Consider the following 16,378-nt stretch of genomic DNA (forward strand, 5'->3'; position numbering starts at 1 on the left):
AACCTCCCCAGGTTAAAATTCTGCTGTGCAGCCAGAGTTGAGAACCTCTGCAATCTAATTCCATTCTTGTTATCCGAGTTTTCAACACTGCTGCTATGTTCTTCTCCCTCTCTCTTGCAGCTATGCTTCTACCGTCGTCTCTCAAATCACACTGGTTAACTAACTCTCTCGACCTTGTATCTGAAGCTAGGCGAGATGGCATGTCATTCCATTATTTGGTACTTATTAGTACTCCAAATTTCCAGGCAGGGTAGTCTATGTCAGAGAGATAGCAGACATTCTGAATTATGGTTAATCATGTTATCAGCAAACAGAAAGAGGAAAGAAAACTGGACTACAGAGATTACTAGTTAAGAACTATACCTGTGGAGGGCTACAGGGCAAAGGGCCAGGCAGGATATCATAGTCATGGAATATAAGATATTTTTCGGGAACTGGCCCCATGGAAGAGTGGTTAAGTTCGCACACTCCACTTCGGTGGCCCAGGGTTTCGCCAGTTTGGATCCTGGGCACGGACAAGGCACTGCTCACCAAGCCATGCTGAGGTGGCATCCCACATGCCACAACTAGAAGGACCCACAACTAAAATACACAACTATGTACTGGGAGAAATTGGGGAGAAAAAAGCAGGAAAAAAAAGATATTTTTCAAATAATTGTGGAAAAATATAAGCTAAATTAAGTAAAAAGCAAACAAACCTGCTGTCTATCAGGGGTGTAAATCAGCTGTAGAGGCAGCTCGGAGTCACTCCCTGTGAGTCCTCTGAAGACAGTGGGAAGCAGTCACTTGTTGAGTGTGCCATGCATTTCAATATGTATCGTCTCACTTCATCTTCACAGGGCTCGGAGTCAGGTATTATTTTTTCTATTTTATATATGTGGGAAACTGTGGATTTGAGAGGTTAGGGAACTCATAAAAGTCACACAGCTAGTAACAGAAAAATGTCTGATTTCAAAGTCTGTGTCCCTTCCCTCTGTGCCTCTGACAACAGCTGTCACGCGGGACTCCAGCCCCAATGCTCTTTTTTTTAAGTAAAATTTGTATTGAAGTATAAATACCTAGAGAAAAGTGTACAAATTGTAAGTCCAGCTTGATGAACTTTCACAAAGTAAACACACCCATCTAAGTAGCACCCAGATCAAGAAACAAAACAAGTACCCTAGGATTCTTCTCATCTATGGCCTACTTTTGACTTCGGAGCTTTAGCACAGAGGTACTTAATGGAGCCTATGGCTCAGGTCCCTTAACTTGGGGTCCATGTGGGCTTCCATGAATCCCCTGAAATTACAGGCGAACATTTTCCTGAGAAAAGGATGTAGTGCCTTCATCAGATTCTCCTGAAAGAGAGAAGAATCAAAGGGATAGCTGAGGACTGGCTCATCGGGAATCCGTTCCTTCATTCAGCATATCATCCAAATCAGGATACAATAACAACAGCAGCTACTATTTGAGAACTTAAGTGTGCCAGGCACTTTGTGTGTATTACCTCTGACCCTATGAAAACCCCGAAATGTAAATACTGTCATCTCCATTTTACAGATATGGGAACTGAGGCTCAGAATGAAGTGATTTGCTCAATGCCACACATTAATTATGTAGGTATTTGTGAAAGCTAGTATTCAACATGAGATCTGCTACACCAAAGCCTGTGCTTCTGCCACTAGGCCACGATACCTTCAGTAATCTCAAGTTGCCTAACTTCTGCTCAGAGCAAGCTAAGCTTGAAATATCAGGGCTGAAAAGGAAATGAAAGAGTGAAGTCAAAAGCCCAGGCATCTTTTTTTTTTTGCAATTCCCTTCTAACCAGTGAAAAATCATTGCAAAAGGGAAAGGACTGCCTTAAAAGACACACTTTGCCCTCAAGAGGTGTGGCTGGTAGGTTTTCTCAAGTAGGAGTTATTATCTAACCGCAAACCAACTGTCTGTCATTACGCTGCACTTTAGAGGACATTTCTGATTGGTCGTCCAAGAGAGCAACATTTGAATTTAAAGAAAAGACCAAAACAACCAAGGGTCATTACTTCAGTGAGAAAGATAAAGCTTTGTTATTAGAGAAAACTCCAACTGGTGTCAGAGATTAGGCACTAAAACCCTGTGTTAGGGTAAAACCATTACCTCAAGAACTGGTGTTATTTCTATTAATTTCCTGATCAAGAAATCAGCCCCTATTTTAAGTAAAATGCGCTGAAAAGATATGTAAAAACCACGTGAAGGCGCTTTGTAAACTGCAAAGGATTATGAAAAGGCTAGGAAATACAAATATTTATAGTTTAAGATTCAATTTTCTTAAAAAACTAATCTCTAAATAGAAAGCAAAAGTGGTCTGTTTACAAAGGCGATTCCAGAAGGTGGCAGAGTCAGAAGCAGCCGCAATTCCTTGTCGCTAGATCACACGTAGAGTTAATGTTTTTTGTCTCCCATTTTGCCATCTGCTGTTCCATTGGACCACTAAGTGTACTGTATCCTCAGTACTTTCTTTATTCTGGAGAGGGCATACATAATAAAACTTAGAAAAGAAAAAAGGGGGCAAGATGACTTCACAGAAAAGAAACCACGGTCTCAAGTTATAGATTAAAAAACTGCATCCTCTCGGTACATTTATTACACTTCATTCCGAGTCTGGGATGCATCCTCAGCTTAATGAGAGGATAAATGAAAAAATCACTTATTTCAGGCAAATAAATTCCTCTGGCAAATACAGCAAGACAGTAAGCATTAAAATTTTAGAGAACTCGAAATGCTGAAACTCCTATAATTCAATCATCTTTCCTCAGCAATAGCTTCTATTATAGAAACAAAGTTTCACTTAACAGATAAGGCTGAAAATGACACAGCTTCAAGTTTGATACTCTCTATCTTATGTTCATGAAGGAAAGCACTACAGAACTGCTCAGAGAGCCACCAAAGCAGCAATGGGGACTTTTCAGGTTTTTTGTTGAAACTCACTTTATTAAAAAAAACAAAAAAACAAAACAAAACAGTCATGAACAATAAATTACAATCATTTCCCCCCTTTTATAAATTCTTCATAAAATATATTTGACAATTTTAAAAGAAAATTTCAAAAGTTGCTTTCATTTTTGAAGTGCTGATGACATTTTTTTGACCATTTTGTCATGCTGGTGAATTATTTTGTAGCTGCTACAATAGTTTGATTGATAAACATTTTACAATTAAAAACAACAACAACAAAGAGGAAAAAACAGACCAGCAGAAAGAACTATTCAGTGTGCTATTTATCTGACACTTAACACTTCATCATAACGACAAAGTATCCCTTAGCACCAAAAGTCTACAGGAACCCCATCTTTCTAAGTGACATCTAGTGCAAAATAACATTCTAGGAACTAACTGTACAACCCCATATTTTAACTGGCGACAGCTGCCTATAAGCTTATTTGAAATATTTGGTCTTTTTTAAATTAAGACAAATTCCATAAAACGCTATAAACCATGGCAAGAGACTCTATGAGAAATAATTGTTTATTGAGTACCTATTATGGGCAAGGCACTGTGCACAAATTCTTGCTTTCATTTTTCCTCTAGCAAATATCCAGGAATTTCCAAGTATCACTAATCATCTTTTATTTCTTACTCCTGTCTAGAAAAGGCCTGTGGCTATATACCATTTTTAAATCATCATTTTATCACTGACCTTTAGTGCTGAGCACACAGTAGGTACTTAATAAATACCTCCTGACTGAAAGAATAAAGACAAAGAATTTACTATCATTTTGCTTGGTATCATAGGCTATTTTAGAATACAAGGACTTGAGAAAATTCCAGAAGAAACTTCCTGATCACCTCACACCCTTACTGCCAACGAAAGAAAGAACTCTCCTTCACAGGTAAAATCTTTCAAAATAAATGATAATCGTTAATTCTTTTAAATGAGGCAGGACCAAAAACTATGTGCTTAGGAAACCATGGCTCCAAGCACACAGATATTTGAAAAGCAAATAAAGCACTGGCATAATCTCACCTGAGTCGTCATGAGTTCTGCTGAAGTGCCATGTTACTGATGAGACATTATAATGATGCTTTTCACTTCCAGTAACTCAATCCGCTTGGCCAGATCTGTGTTACACTAATTTGGCAATCATGAGGTTCCAGTGCATTTCCACCTCTAGTTTCTGAAAGAATTCTTATACTTATTAGCTTGAAAATGATGTTAAAAGTGTATGATTTTTTTTTTTTCATTTTAAAAGGCTTTATGTGAATAAAGCCTTTTGGTCCAAATTTTAAACTTCCAGACCAAGCAATGAATAGTCCAGAAATTTTACATACTCCAATTTTTTGTGCTTTTTCACATTCTGTAGTCCACTGAACACATTTTAAATAAGGAAAAAATTATGATAGCAATATTCCAAAAGTTGGGGAAGTTAAAAGCTGAGGAGACTATGCAAACTATCAATCATTTCAATATTCTAGTACTTTTTTTTTTCACTTTTGACCAAAGATTCTAGTGCTTTATAAAGATTAACCTAGATACAACGGTCTTCAAGTCTATTTAACCTTAAAGGCTAATGTTCTGTTTTAGGAAAATTTCCTTTCCTTAGATTTTAACTATCTGCATTTACAGGAAAACAAATTGGAGAGAACCATATAAGGCTAAAATCAAACTGACTTCAAGAAGAGTAACGGTCTACTGGATTTTGACACAGACCATACCAAGTGACTGTATAAAACAGATACCTTTTCAACTTGAAAGATATAGTTGATGCCACAATATTTTATCCATTTGCCAAACTGTATAGGTATCATCTCCGCCTTTAGAAAAAGGTGATTGACATTTAATACTACAACCATATCACTACCATGACTGTGTCAAATCAGATAAGAGAAAACAGCTTTAGTGCCCAAATGAAAGGAATTCCAGGAATTAAACAAGAGACCCTATCAGGGCAGGCAATGTGAGGGCAGGGCTCACTTGGTTTCTTCAACTTTATGAAGCTTAGACAAAGTCTTGAAATCAAAAACTAATATATCAAGTACTATAGTTCAGATATAGCAAAGTTTTCAGAAACAGAAGAATCTTGTGTTCAGATTTATATCAGATTGCAGATGCTCAAGTGCAGACATGTCCCAATGCAGTGCTTTAACTGGTTAATTGAATGCTTGGCTACCTAAAGAAGGTCTGACTGAATCATCAGTGTCCTTGCCAACCTGCTACTGCATGACTGTGTGGCCAGTTGAACGCCTCCAGCTCTAGGGCACTGGAGAGCTCACCACAAACTTCAGCAGCTTTGGATCACTTAATTTCATTCACGTTTAATCAGATAATTTTAGACCCTCCAAAATGATGCCTAAAAAAAGCTATATAAAATTACAAAAATAAAAAACTTAGGATGATTTCATTCGAGGGAGGGACAGGGTAGGAAGATGAGGGAAGGTTCTTTTATTTTTCATCACTGATTTCACCAGCAAATCTCAAAAACCCAAACCTACATCAAATAATTTAAACAGAAGTGGCATTTTCTTCATATGGAATGCAAAATGCACACATTCACATACTTACATATACATAAATATATACATATATGTTTCCTTTACAAAGTTTCAAAGGTTGCATTACCAGCATGCAAACCTCTCTTCCATGGAAATTCCTAATACTGACAAGGAATGTCTAAAATACTTAGAGACATATTTTCAGAAAACTGGACTCTCTTCTTGGCTCTTAGAGAATTTTCCTGCCAAACTTCTACCAATGATCATTTAAAAAAATTTACACCCACATTGGTAATACACATTTAAAACATATTAACAAAATGGGAAGCTTGGACTTAAGTAAAACGAGGGAAAAAAAACACCCCACAATAAAATCTAAACCCTTAGAAGGTGGAGTTGAGCTTTTTATATTCTTTTCAGCCACATTATGTTGCATCACTGTTAAAACAGAAGCAGCATATCATCCAAGATATTTGCAAATAATATGTGTCACGTTTCCCAGCTGCTATCTTTAAATGCAATTTGTACTAATCTGAGTTCTAGTTCAAAAGCATCTGGACGATCCTGAGGGTTTGCAGCCAGCATTTCCTTAATCAGTTGTTTCATTCGCCCATTCATAGACTTCTTCTTCACAGGAATGAGAAGTTCCATTTTGGGATTTTCCAGAAGCGCTTCCCCAACAGGCACAATCTCAGTTCCCTGTTTTACGTAACTCCCCAAGAGTTCCTTCTTTGTCTCTGTGTCTATGAATGTGATCCTTTCCAGCATTGCCCAGATGATAATCCCCAGAGCAAAGATGTCAGCTTTGGCTGTGTAATGTCCCTCCCACACTTCAGGAGCCATGTAGAAATCTGTTCCACATGCTGTGGAAAGGAAACACTTGTTTACACTGACAGGTTCTTCTGGGTTCTGCCCAGAGGCTGAACAAACTTTACTTAGACCAAAATCAGCCACTTTCAGTGTAGGTTCCAAGTCACTGGTATCCAACCTGCTTTGAGAAATCAGGATGTTATCAGGTTTAAGATCTCGGTGGATGATCTGGTTTTTATGCAAGAAAGCCAGGGCGCTGCTGAGCTGAAGCATGAAGCTGGTGTTAGTTTTACGATTGGGTTTCCTGGACAACAGATACTCATTCATATCTCCTCCATCACAAAAATCCATCACAAACCATAGATAATAGGCGCTTCTGGGATCAAAGGCAATTTCTCCTTTCAACGAAGTCTCTACAAGCTATAAGAAGGGAAAAAACCGATTACGGTCACCTGCACAGTTTATACAATTTAGCTGTAGAAGAAGGGAAACTGGTTAAATTAGTCTCCAATTTTAAGTGGAAATTCCATGAATCTACTATTTGGTCAGTGCCTTTATATGTGCATTTTATTTTAGACTTCAGTCCTTCAAATTGTCACTCTGTCCCACCAAATCTTTAAGTCTAGAGTAAACACTTATTTAAAAACAGCTTTATTTTGAAAAGTGTCCAACTGGCTATACGTTTTCTGCATGTGTCAGTGGAGCTGAACTCTACTCACATAGCTAATAACTTCATGAAAAGATCAAAGTTTCAGCGGCTAGACCTGGGAGACTGCCAGCTGGAGTATAAGTATCAATTAGGAAGTTCTATTCAGTGAAACTGCCTGAAAAATACTTCTTGTTCATTGCACATACACTATCAACATAATTTGTGAAATCAAGAGAAAAATGATCAAGGAACAACTAGTTGTTACAGAAATAAAGTGCTCCTATAGTTACTAATAAAAATAAGACTAGCATCATTACTTCATAAACGTCTACAGGCAGAAGGCAAATATGTTGGCTATCTCTATCACTGGATGGCTTCTAAAAATCAATTTATAAAAATTATATTTGCATTTTGACATAAAAGTTCAAGTCTGAGCTTGTATATTTGATACAAGCTGAAAAAAGAATAAATTATTGCTTTATTTATCATTATCCAATTATTACTCTATTACCTGAAAATTCAAGAGTATTAATTACTTAACTGAACATGAACTACCATTCTAAAATATAGGCACATGGTGCTTTGAAAATATTTGTCCCATGGTGTCCTTTCAGACCCACAGATTGAATAGAAACTCAGTAGGACAGCCAGAGTTGCTGAAGAGTGAGTTACGTGTTAACTTTACATTTAAACCTACTGGTACTTCCTCCTGTCATATTGCCAGGCAGAAGCAAAGAACACCTCTCCATGCCATCTCCTCCCATGGCAAACAGCAGTAATTGCAACCGTCTGCAGATGTCTTTTTTGCATGCATTTTCCTTGTTGCACGTGTTTGCCAGTGAGACAGAAAATAATAGAAAGGTACAGATCACACAATTATGTACTTGTGCACTGTTACTAAATATGTTGAGATTAAAGACCAGCACCACCACTCTTACTTCATTTCCTCTCTTCTTTCTTTACTCTTAAAAGCAGACTTTCTACATAGCTTTGAGCAATGAAGAGTCTCAGCGTTCAAAGAACGGTTTAGAGTAAGGCCAGATAGTGAAGATTTTAGGCTTGACAAGCCACGTAAGATCTCTGTTCCATATTCTTCTTCCCTTTTTTTTTTTAAACAATTTTTTAAAAAACGTAAAAGCTATTTTTAGCATCCAGGCCATACAAAAACAAGAAGAGGGCTATAGTTTGAGGGCCCCTGGTTGAAAGCTACAGAAATACAGAGCCCAATCTCTTTATTTTCACGTGCAGAGGATGTTAGCCATTGGTTCTCTTGCTTAAAGTCCTTCAACAGCTTCCCTCTTCTCTCAGGATACAGGCTAAGCCCTTTAACATGGGCTATGGGATCCTGTGTGCTCTGACCTTTGCTGATCTTTCTCGCCTCATCTAAAACAAACTCTCCCTGTACAGTATAGTCTTACTATCTTCTTTCAATTCTTAGAATGCTTCATGTTTTTTGCTTCAAGACATCTCTATGTACAGTTCTTTCTGCTGGGGAAGTTTTGTTACTCCCTCACTTAGCTAAGTCCTTTTCACCCTAGAAGTTTCAGCTGAAATAGTTCATAAGTCCTAAACCCCAGGACTGTCCCAGGTTCCCTATAATATGCTCCTATACCATCCTGTACTTTTCATTCATGACACTTATCACAAGTATACAGACTGGCCACTAAGTTCCTGTGCATGAGATTTGTGTCCTCTGTTAACTATTTGTTTTACATTTTCTTCCAGGTGATATTTTTAACTCTCAGGAACTGATATAATGATTTCAATAGAGAACAAGGAAGATATCTGGAAAAACATGGAGAAAAATAAAAACCCGTATAGAGAATGGAGAACACCATGCATAGGGACTCTGTGGTCACCCTGCAGATTTGCTTAATTATCTTTACTAAATGTAAATATTGGTTGTCTTTACTAGATATAAATTTAGAGAAGGTACTTGCTAAATGGGTTGATGAATGTCTGGTTAACTAAATAAATCCATAGAAAAGACAATTTTTATAGAGCTATATTATTACTGAGCACTTCCTATGTGCAAGTATTCTATCTGCATCACCTCTAATTTTGACAACTCCCATGGAAGGTAGAAATTATTATTCCTATTTTAATTAGGAAGATACAGATGCTGGGAAAAAACTGGGTTATTTATCCAAGGTCATACAGCTAGCAAAAAGTACCACAAGTCAAACACAGGTCTATTAGGCTTTAAAAAATAAAAGAGATTGCTAAACAAAAAGGTGCTTTAGATTAAAAAAACAAAATCACTGAATCAAGTCTGGGAGTACTTTACATCTTAAAACCTTGCGAGGCCAGCTAATGCCTAGTTAACATAAAGGTTGCTCAATCTGGACTCAAGGATACATCAGCACTAGGTTCTATGTGTAAATGGCTTTGCATTTGTAGTCCGAAAGAAATCAGTCTTCAAAATCCATCACAAACTTCAGCAGGGTTCTAGCCACTTTAAGAGGCAGTGTGGTAAGAATGTTTCCAACATTTTCTACTAGTGCAACTTATATAATGAGCACTTTTAGAAAAGTAAGCAATAAAATGAATAGGAGCTAAAGAGTTGTGTTTTATACTCACTGTCTTTAGAGAGAAAACTTCAGGGCATAGCACGCTAAAATGCAATATAAATTAGGTTCTCCAGATTGATATTTGCTCACCATACAATGCAACTTGCAAGTTTCTAATTACACTTATTAATGCGCTTGTTTTGTTGTTCCTAGTCCAAAAGCTTTTGTTTTAAGAACAGACTTTTGCGCCCTGATGGTAATTTCTGAATTTAGACACACTCATGGAAAGTTGTTTCCTTTCCAAAGAATGATGGGACTTAAGAAATTTTGCTCTCGTCTTTCACTAGCTATGTCTTAAGTGTCTTTTCTCCTCAGTGAGTATAGAGCTACTGGAGATTCTGATCTAAGGCAGAAGCCAACCTGAAAAAAAAGGCTTTTCTGTTTTCCTATGTTAATGCTTTCCCCAGGTCTACAAAAGAGTAATGTGGAGGTTGAGAAATTTTTTTTCTTTCTTTCTTTTTTTTTTTTGGGTGAGGAAGATTGGCCCTGAGCTAACACCCGTTACCAATCTTCCTCTTTTTGCTTGAGGAAGATTGCCCTGAGCTAAGATCTGTGCCAGTCTTCCTCTATTTTGTATGTGGGAAACTGCCACAGCATGGCTTGATGAGTGGTGTGTAGGTGCACGCCCAGGATCCGGCCTGTGAACCCTGGACCACTGAAGCAGAGTGTGCAAACTTAACCACTATGCCACCAGGCTGGCCCCCAGAACACAAGTTTTAGCTGTGAGATAGTCCTAGGTTCAGCTCCCAATTCTGCCACTTGCTAGCTATGTGACTTTGGATAAATTCATTATCTATTCAAAGCCTCAGTTTCTTCATTGTAATGATGATAATAATAGTACTTTCCTCATAAGATTGTTCTGAGAGACTGCCTTTAAGGCACTTAGCACAGAGCATGGAACTGAGTATTAACCCAAATGTTAGCTATTAGCACTGTTAATAATATGCAGATGCTAAGCTACCTAGTTCATGAAAATTAACTGGAATTGCATGGTTGAAAAACCACATAACCCTCTAAAAGAGCAGAGGCTTATGTTTAAATCACTGCTTTATAAAGAAATGCCTGATTACTTATGGGTGTGGCTATTGGTTGTAGAGTTCTTCGTTTTCTTCTGTCTTCAGTTCCTAAAACTCTGACTTAAATAAGTAAACTTATTAGACTCCAGTGTTGATTACTTCTGTAGCTCCTATGTTGCCCCATTCCTATGCAGATTGGCAAGTATCATGGCATAACAGGTGGCTTATGTTATTTTTAGGTATTTGCATCACAGGTTTAAATAAAACCTTGTTTTAAAGCAAACATCTACTCAATTCTTGGCACACCCCAGTCTACTCTTAACTATATAAACACCTGCATTTAAAGGTAGGGGTTCATCTGACTCCTGCATTCCCCTTCTTGCTGACCAATGCTATGTTCAAATCATTTCTATTTCCCACTCAACCACACATACCTGTAAATAAAGGGAAGAATTAGAGCCGTGGGACATCTTTTGCACCATCCCATCTTTTTGTAGGATGCATTCCTCCAAGTGAATCACATTTGGATGTTGGCTCTTGATACTGCTTAGTGCCCAGAACTCCCGCAGGGCTAGTTCAACATTTTCGGGTGCATGGCATCGAATTTTCTTCACTGCCACCCGTGCAGAGGTCTTTCTGATGACTGCTTCATACACAACACCGTAACTACCTCGGCCTACCTCCCGTATTAGATCGTACTTTGGCTGGCTACTCACCATCTTCAAGGTCAAAGTTTCTGGAAAAATCAACAAAGTGCTCTGTTGAAATTAAGGATATCCTACTGGCTTGTATTTCTTCTTAAGTATGATTTAGTTGTCATCTGTCTTACTGTTGGCAGTGCTTGAAAGATATTTGCTATACCTTGGGCAAATCAAAATATTTTAGTAGTGATGATAATATAAGTGCTAACACTTATGTTGTACATACTTACCATGTCTCAGGAACTGTTCCAAGCATTTTAGAATATTAAATTCATTTAATCCTCACAACAATGTTCGATACTATTATCGTCATTTTATAGATGAGGAAACTAAAGCATGGAGAGGTTAAGCAACATGCTGCTTAACAACAAGGTCAAAACAGCTAGTAACGGGTGGACCTGGGATTTGAAATCAGGACATCTGGCTCTGACGACCGTAATTTTAACCACTATACTATACAGCCTCTTACATGAACTGCTTCCAAACACCACTGTTAAAAACAAACCAAAAAATTCAGTACTCTTATTTACCAATGATGAAAAAACAAACCAACCCCTAGCTTCTCCTTAAAGCTGACACACACATAAAAAGGTCATAAAAACAGCAAAAACAAAAAGCCCTCACAGTTAGAAGTACAAATCCCTGGCTTATGCTTAGGGACTGAAAGTGAACCAGATCACGTATAGAACTGAAAACGTGTAGTTATTTTTATTATTTAAACGGCCAAACGGCATATGTTCCTATTTTAATTTTACGATATTTCCTTCTTTCTTGCAAAATAAGTGAAAATAAAGTTTGCAGAGAAAAATGTTCCTCTCAAGATAAAGTGAGCTACTTAGAATATGCTCACGTTTCTGCTGTCGAACAACAGTTGTTTAGATCTAGGTCATTTTTGCCGACAAGGACTGTCCTGCATATCAAGGGGCTCTCTGACAGAGGTCTTTGGAATTCAACTTGAGAAGTCATTTAAAGGCAGGAGCAACGGCCCTAAGAGAAACGCTCACGTGTGCAATCAAGAACGTCTAAAGCGTGCCTCCTCACTCTCCCAAGAATGTCAAGATTCTAAGGAGCTTCGGGAACAAGTTCCCATTTGCAGATTGCCACCAAGGGCGAGAAGAGTAACCCGAGACTGTACAATCTTCAAATTGCACGGTTTGGGGGAACAAAAAGCTACTCACCCTTGAGCCTGAAAAATTGGGCACAGCTACGTTAAGTCCGTAGAATAGACAATAAAGAGAATGAAAGCTGAGATTGCTTCCTAGGCCCGCCTCCTCTACTTGGACACCCACCCTTCAAACTCCCACTGCATTTCCTAGTGTCTGATTTCCTGGTCCAGAAGCCTCGGCCCCAGGCATCCGTGCATCGCCAGCTCCCAGCCGTCTCGGAGGGGCCCTGTCCTGGAAGCTCCCCCACATCCTCACCCCAAAGAGAGCCTGGGGAACGGGGAGGGCGGGTGTTTATGGAACTCCGAGATCCTGGGGCAGACACAGCACGGTGGTGCATCCCGCGCGAACCCAAGCGACCCCGGACGGCGTTCGGGCCCTCGTGCCCGCAGCGGCGACCCCGCGCCCGGACGCGGGCAGCGGGCCCTACACCTGCTGGGCGACGGACTGGAAGGGCCAGTCCCGGGCAGAGGTGTTGCCCGACGCGGCGGCGCAGGGCCCCGCTCATTGGCCGAGGGTCAGGCCCTCCCTCTCCTCGGCTGCGTCCAGAGCAAACCCGGAGGGGATCCTCCCGCGGCCCTTCGCCCCGAGGAGCCAGTCCTGCAGCTGCCCCAAGTGCTCGGGGCTGGCGGCTGAGCGCGGGGCCTGGGAAGGAGGCCCCGGGCGCGAGAGGAGGCCGCAGCTGGGGCCGCTGGCCTGAGGGAGCGGGCCGGAGGCCTGAGCAGCGCAGGCCCTGCGGGATGACTCCGCTGACAGGTCTGTGACAGGCCTCCCGGGGACCGAGGCACGGACAGAGCCCTCGGCTCTGCAGCGGGGCCGCTCTGCCAGGCCGACGGGCCGGATTTACCTCAGGGTAGCCGCCGCCGCTTCTCCCTCTCACGGCCTCTGCAGGCCGCCATTATCGGGCAGCTCGCGCCTCCGCCGCCGCGGCCTCCAGTCAGAGGCCGGCGCGCGCCCCCGTGGTGCGCGCGGACACACCCCCTTACGCCCGCGGCCACGCCCCCCTCCGGCTTTCCGTAGCGCGAGTCGCGACGCCCAGCGTCGTCCCCATTGGGCGCGCGCCCCGCACTCCGCCAGCCTCCTCCCGGCTCCCGTGGCTTTCAGGAGCCGGGAGTCGCGGAAGGTGTGCGCGCCCAGGAACGCACCACTCGTGCCCCTCCCCGTAGGGGTGGCCGGGCCCGGGAGCGGGGAGGCCACTCCACGCCTGGGGCTCGCTCGCTGTCCAGTCGCAGCGGGCGCGCACGGCCCGCGGCCCCGGGGCTGGTCTGCAGCGGCGGGGCTGGGCCTGGGGGTGCATGCGCCCGGTGCGGCCTCCCCGCCCCCCTCCCGACCTACCGAGCTGCGGGCAGGTGTGCGGGGGTCGCTGGGGTGGAATGCCTGGTGCATCTTCCTCGGCGCGGGCCTGCAGTGCTTGCTGGATGCTGGGCTCTTCTGCGGACCCGCGGGGAGGCGCGGCCCGAAGCGGGAGGCCTGGCGTCCGCGCCGCCGGGAGGGAGGCTGCACCTTTTGTCAGAGTCACTGAGCCATGTTTGCGGGCGGTGCAGTTGCCGAGGCGGCGGCGGCGCGGGGCAGGGTGCGATCATCTGGGAAGACACCGTCCCCTGCCCCGCCGGCGCGGTGGTATCTCCCTTAAAGAAGCCGGCGCCTCATTGTTCCCGGGCCGCAGCCGCGGGGAGTCTGGGGCTCCCTGCCCTGCGCGAGGAGGAGGGGGCGGCGGCCCCCGCACCCCCTGTCCGGCGGCGGCACCTGCGGGCTTGTCGTGGAGAGTCGGGATCCCGCAGGCGCGCGGCGAGAGGCGGCGGTCCGAGTCGGCCGGGGCCGGGATTGACAGCGAAGGCCTGTGACAGCCAGCCCGGGACTGTCAGTTACTCAGAGACCCGGACCAATCGGTCATTCACTTAGTTGCGCAGCTCAGTAAGCATCCGCCAGAAACGCCCATTTCTTCACCGATTCTGCACCTACTATTTGTCAATACAGTGGTTGTTCCTCCTCCCCGTGCTGTATTAAGGCACGATGTGCAAAGAATCCCTGTGATTGCTTTCAAGGATCAACTAATTACCCATTCTATTTTCTGTTCTCCATTTGTGGACCTTCTTCCGGGAGTCTAGAACTGGATTAGGTCTTTAAATTCTCTCTCCTAATCCTAAGAAAATCCCACAAAGGCAAGCTTTATTACTAACCCTGCTTTTACGGGTGAGGAAACAGACCTCTGTCTTATTTGACCAAAAGGTGTCTGGGTTGGGGGGGGGCGTGGCTTGCCTTAAATACCGACTCCCCTGGTATAGCCCCCTCAACACCCCCCTCCCCTAAACCCTCCTCTGTAATCTGTTGAGACTTTTGTTCTGAGTACTATGTACTAGTCCTCAGCGATCTGCTAAACCTTGTCTGTAATTCATCTCTGCAGCCTCCTCTATCTGATATGGTACCAAGATACACCCGAGGAGAGCGTTGTCATACATTGCTGGTGGGAACGCAAAATGATGTAACTCTAATTAAGGAGATTTGGCAATATATAGCTACGTTACGTATGTATTTACTCTTTCACCCAGTAATCCTAGGTCAAATCCTAAACTAGGAATCTGTCCTAGTGATATACCGGCAAAAATATAAAAAGTAGTATACACAAGGCTATTCATTATGGCATTATTTTTATAGCAAGATTGGAAACTGCTCACATGTCAATAAAGAACTGGCTGAATATAGTACATACACAGGATGGAGTGCTATGCAGCTGTAAAAAGATCAGGAAGATTTCATATATATGCTAATAAACATGCTAATATGGAGTAATGTCCATATATTGTGAAGTGACATAAGCAAGGAGCATAATAGTGTTTATAGCATGTGTAAGTAACGGAGAGATATAAATATACATTAATTGCTTATACTTAAAAGTTAAACAATGGAAGAATAAACTGTAATCTTCTAAAAATGGTTTCTTATATGGGATGGAAGGGGTACGGATGGAAATGAGACTTCTGTCAATGTACCTTATTATATAGTTACTATTTTGGAACCTTGTAAATGTTTTGCATATTTATAAAACAAAGTTCAATAAAAAGAATAAAACGTCCCATCAAAACTAAAAACAAGTGGAAACAAATGAACCATCTGTATATCAAATTGGTGGCTTAACTACACAGAGAATCATTTCCAGTGGCTTTATAAGTATTTTGACTGCCGCCCTGATGAGATGTAGTCTAAAGACAAGGTGAACTGCATAGAAATATTAAATGCGTTCGTTCGTTTTATTGTTAGTAGTAATATTGATATTGCTGTTTTGAAACTATGATAGGTATATTTTTGGATAAAGCAAATAATTGTGTTAATGGCATTAGGAATCAAGATTTTCAAAGTATGAGAAAAAGAGTTACAAGTATTAAAGATGCTTAGGCTAATCTTAGACCTGAGTTAGATATCAATGAATGAAGTTTGTATTTTTGCCTTAAAAAATGTATTTTCTAGCTGTCTCCTGAAAAGGCCAAGAAGCAATGACCAGCCCAATAGTAATGAACACTCATAGTGCACAGATTTGGTGACTAAACACTATTTTCCAGTTGAAAAAGAAAATTAAGAATTAAACAAAGAAAATCAAGATTCCTTTGATAAATGGCTGGTTCCAGACCTGGAGCAGGAAGGATAAGGTTGGGTCCTCCTGTTCCTGGAAGCCAGGAAGCTATCAAAGACTATTGGAGTCCTGTAAAAATGACTGAGGAACCAATACAAAGGGGCCCCACTGGCCAAAGATGAAATAATTTGAGGATTAAACGAAAAATAATGACTTCAATAGATTACAACATATAAAATACATAAAAATCCATTAATCAATAACAGTACTTAAGGAAAACAACACATTTGTGATCAATGGAGTTTTATAGGGAATCAACTAATTGCTCTGAACGTTAATAAATAAAGGGAAATAAACATTTTTCTGGTTTTTCCCTGATGAGTTATATCGCAGGTAACCAAACAGTAGATAAGAAGTTTTTTATGCACGAATTCCAACCAATAAGTGCAGAAG

The 16,378-nt window shown here is 41.6% G+C and overlaps 1 protein-coding gene across 4 annotated transcripts; it reads right to left on the reverse strand.

Moving 5' to 3' along the window:
* Nucleotides 1–2,944: 2,944 nt before the first annotated feature.
* Nucleotides 2,945–13,857, reverse strand: PDIK1L (PDLIM1 interacting kinase 1 like). Of its 4 annotated transcripts, none has more exons than XM_046662582.1 (3): nt 13,693–13,857; nt 10,928–11,229; nt 2,945–6,678 (listed from the first exon to the last, which is right to left on the reverse strand). In XM_046662582.1, exons 2-3 carry the CDS (start codon nt 11,210–11,212, stop codon nt 5,938–5,940), a joined length of 1,026 nt encoding a protein of 341 aa, XP_046518538.1. In that variant the 5' UTR covers nt 11,213–11,229; nt 13,693–13,857; the 3' UTR covers nt 2,945–5,937. The 4 variants fall into 4 exon arrangements, with proteins under 4 accessions (XP_046518538.1, XP_046518536.1, XP_046518537.1 ...); XM_046662580.1 differs by lacking the exon at nt 13,693–13,857 and adding an exon at nt 12,484–13,389; XM_046662581.1 differs by lacking the exon at nt 13,693–13,857 and adding an exon at nt 13,205–13,380.
* Between the last annotated feature and the right edge of the window lie 2,521 nt (nt 13,858–16,378).

The sequence above is a fragment of the Equus quagga genome, chromosome 5 (assembly GCF_021613505.1).
Source record: "Equus quagga isolate Etosha38 chromosome 5, UCLA_HA_Equagga_1.0, whole genome shotgun sequence".
Classification (NCBI taxonomy): domain Eukaryota; kingdom Metazoa; phylum Chordata; class Mammalia; order Perissodactyla; family Equidae; genus Equus; species Equus quagga.

Coding starts and splice junctions, on each gene's coding strand:
- PDIK1L (XM_046662580.1), bottom strand. CDS start 12,865: ATGAGCGGGGCCCTGCGCCGCCGCGTCGGGCAACACCTCTGCCCGGGA. Junction 11,230..12,483: donor ATGCAGTGGGAGTTTGAAGG/GTGGGTGTCCAA, acceptor TGATTTTTCCAG/AAACTTTGACCTTGAAGATG. Junction 6,679..10,927: donor ATTCTTCCCTTTATTTACAG/GTATGTGTGGTT, acceptor CCCTTCTTATAG/CTTGTAGAGACTTCGTTGAA.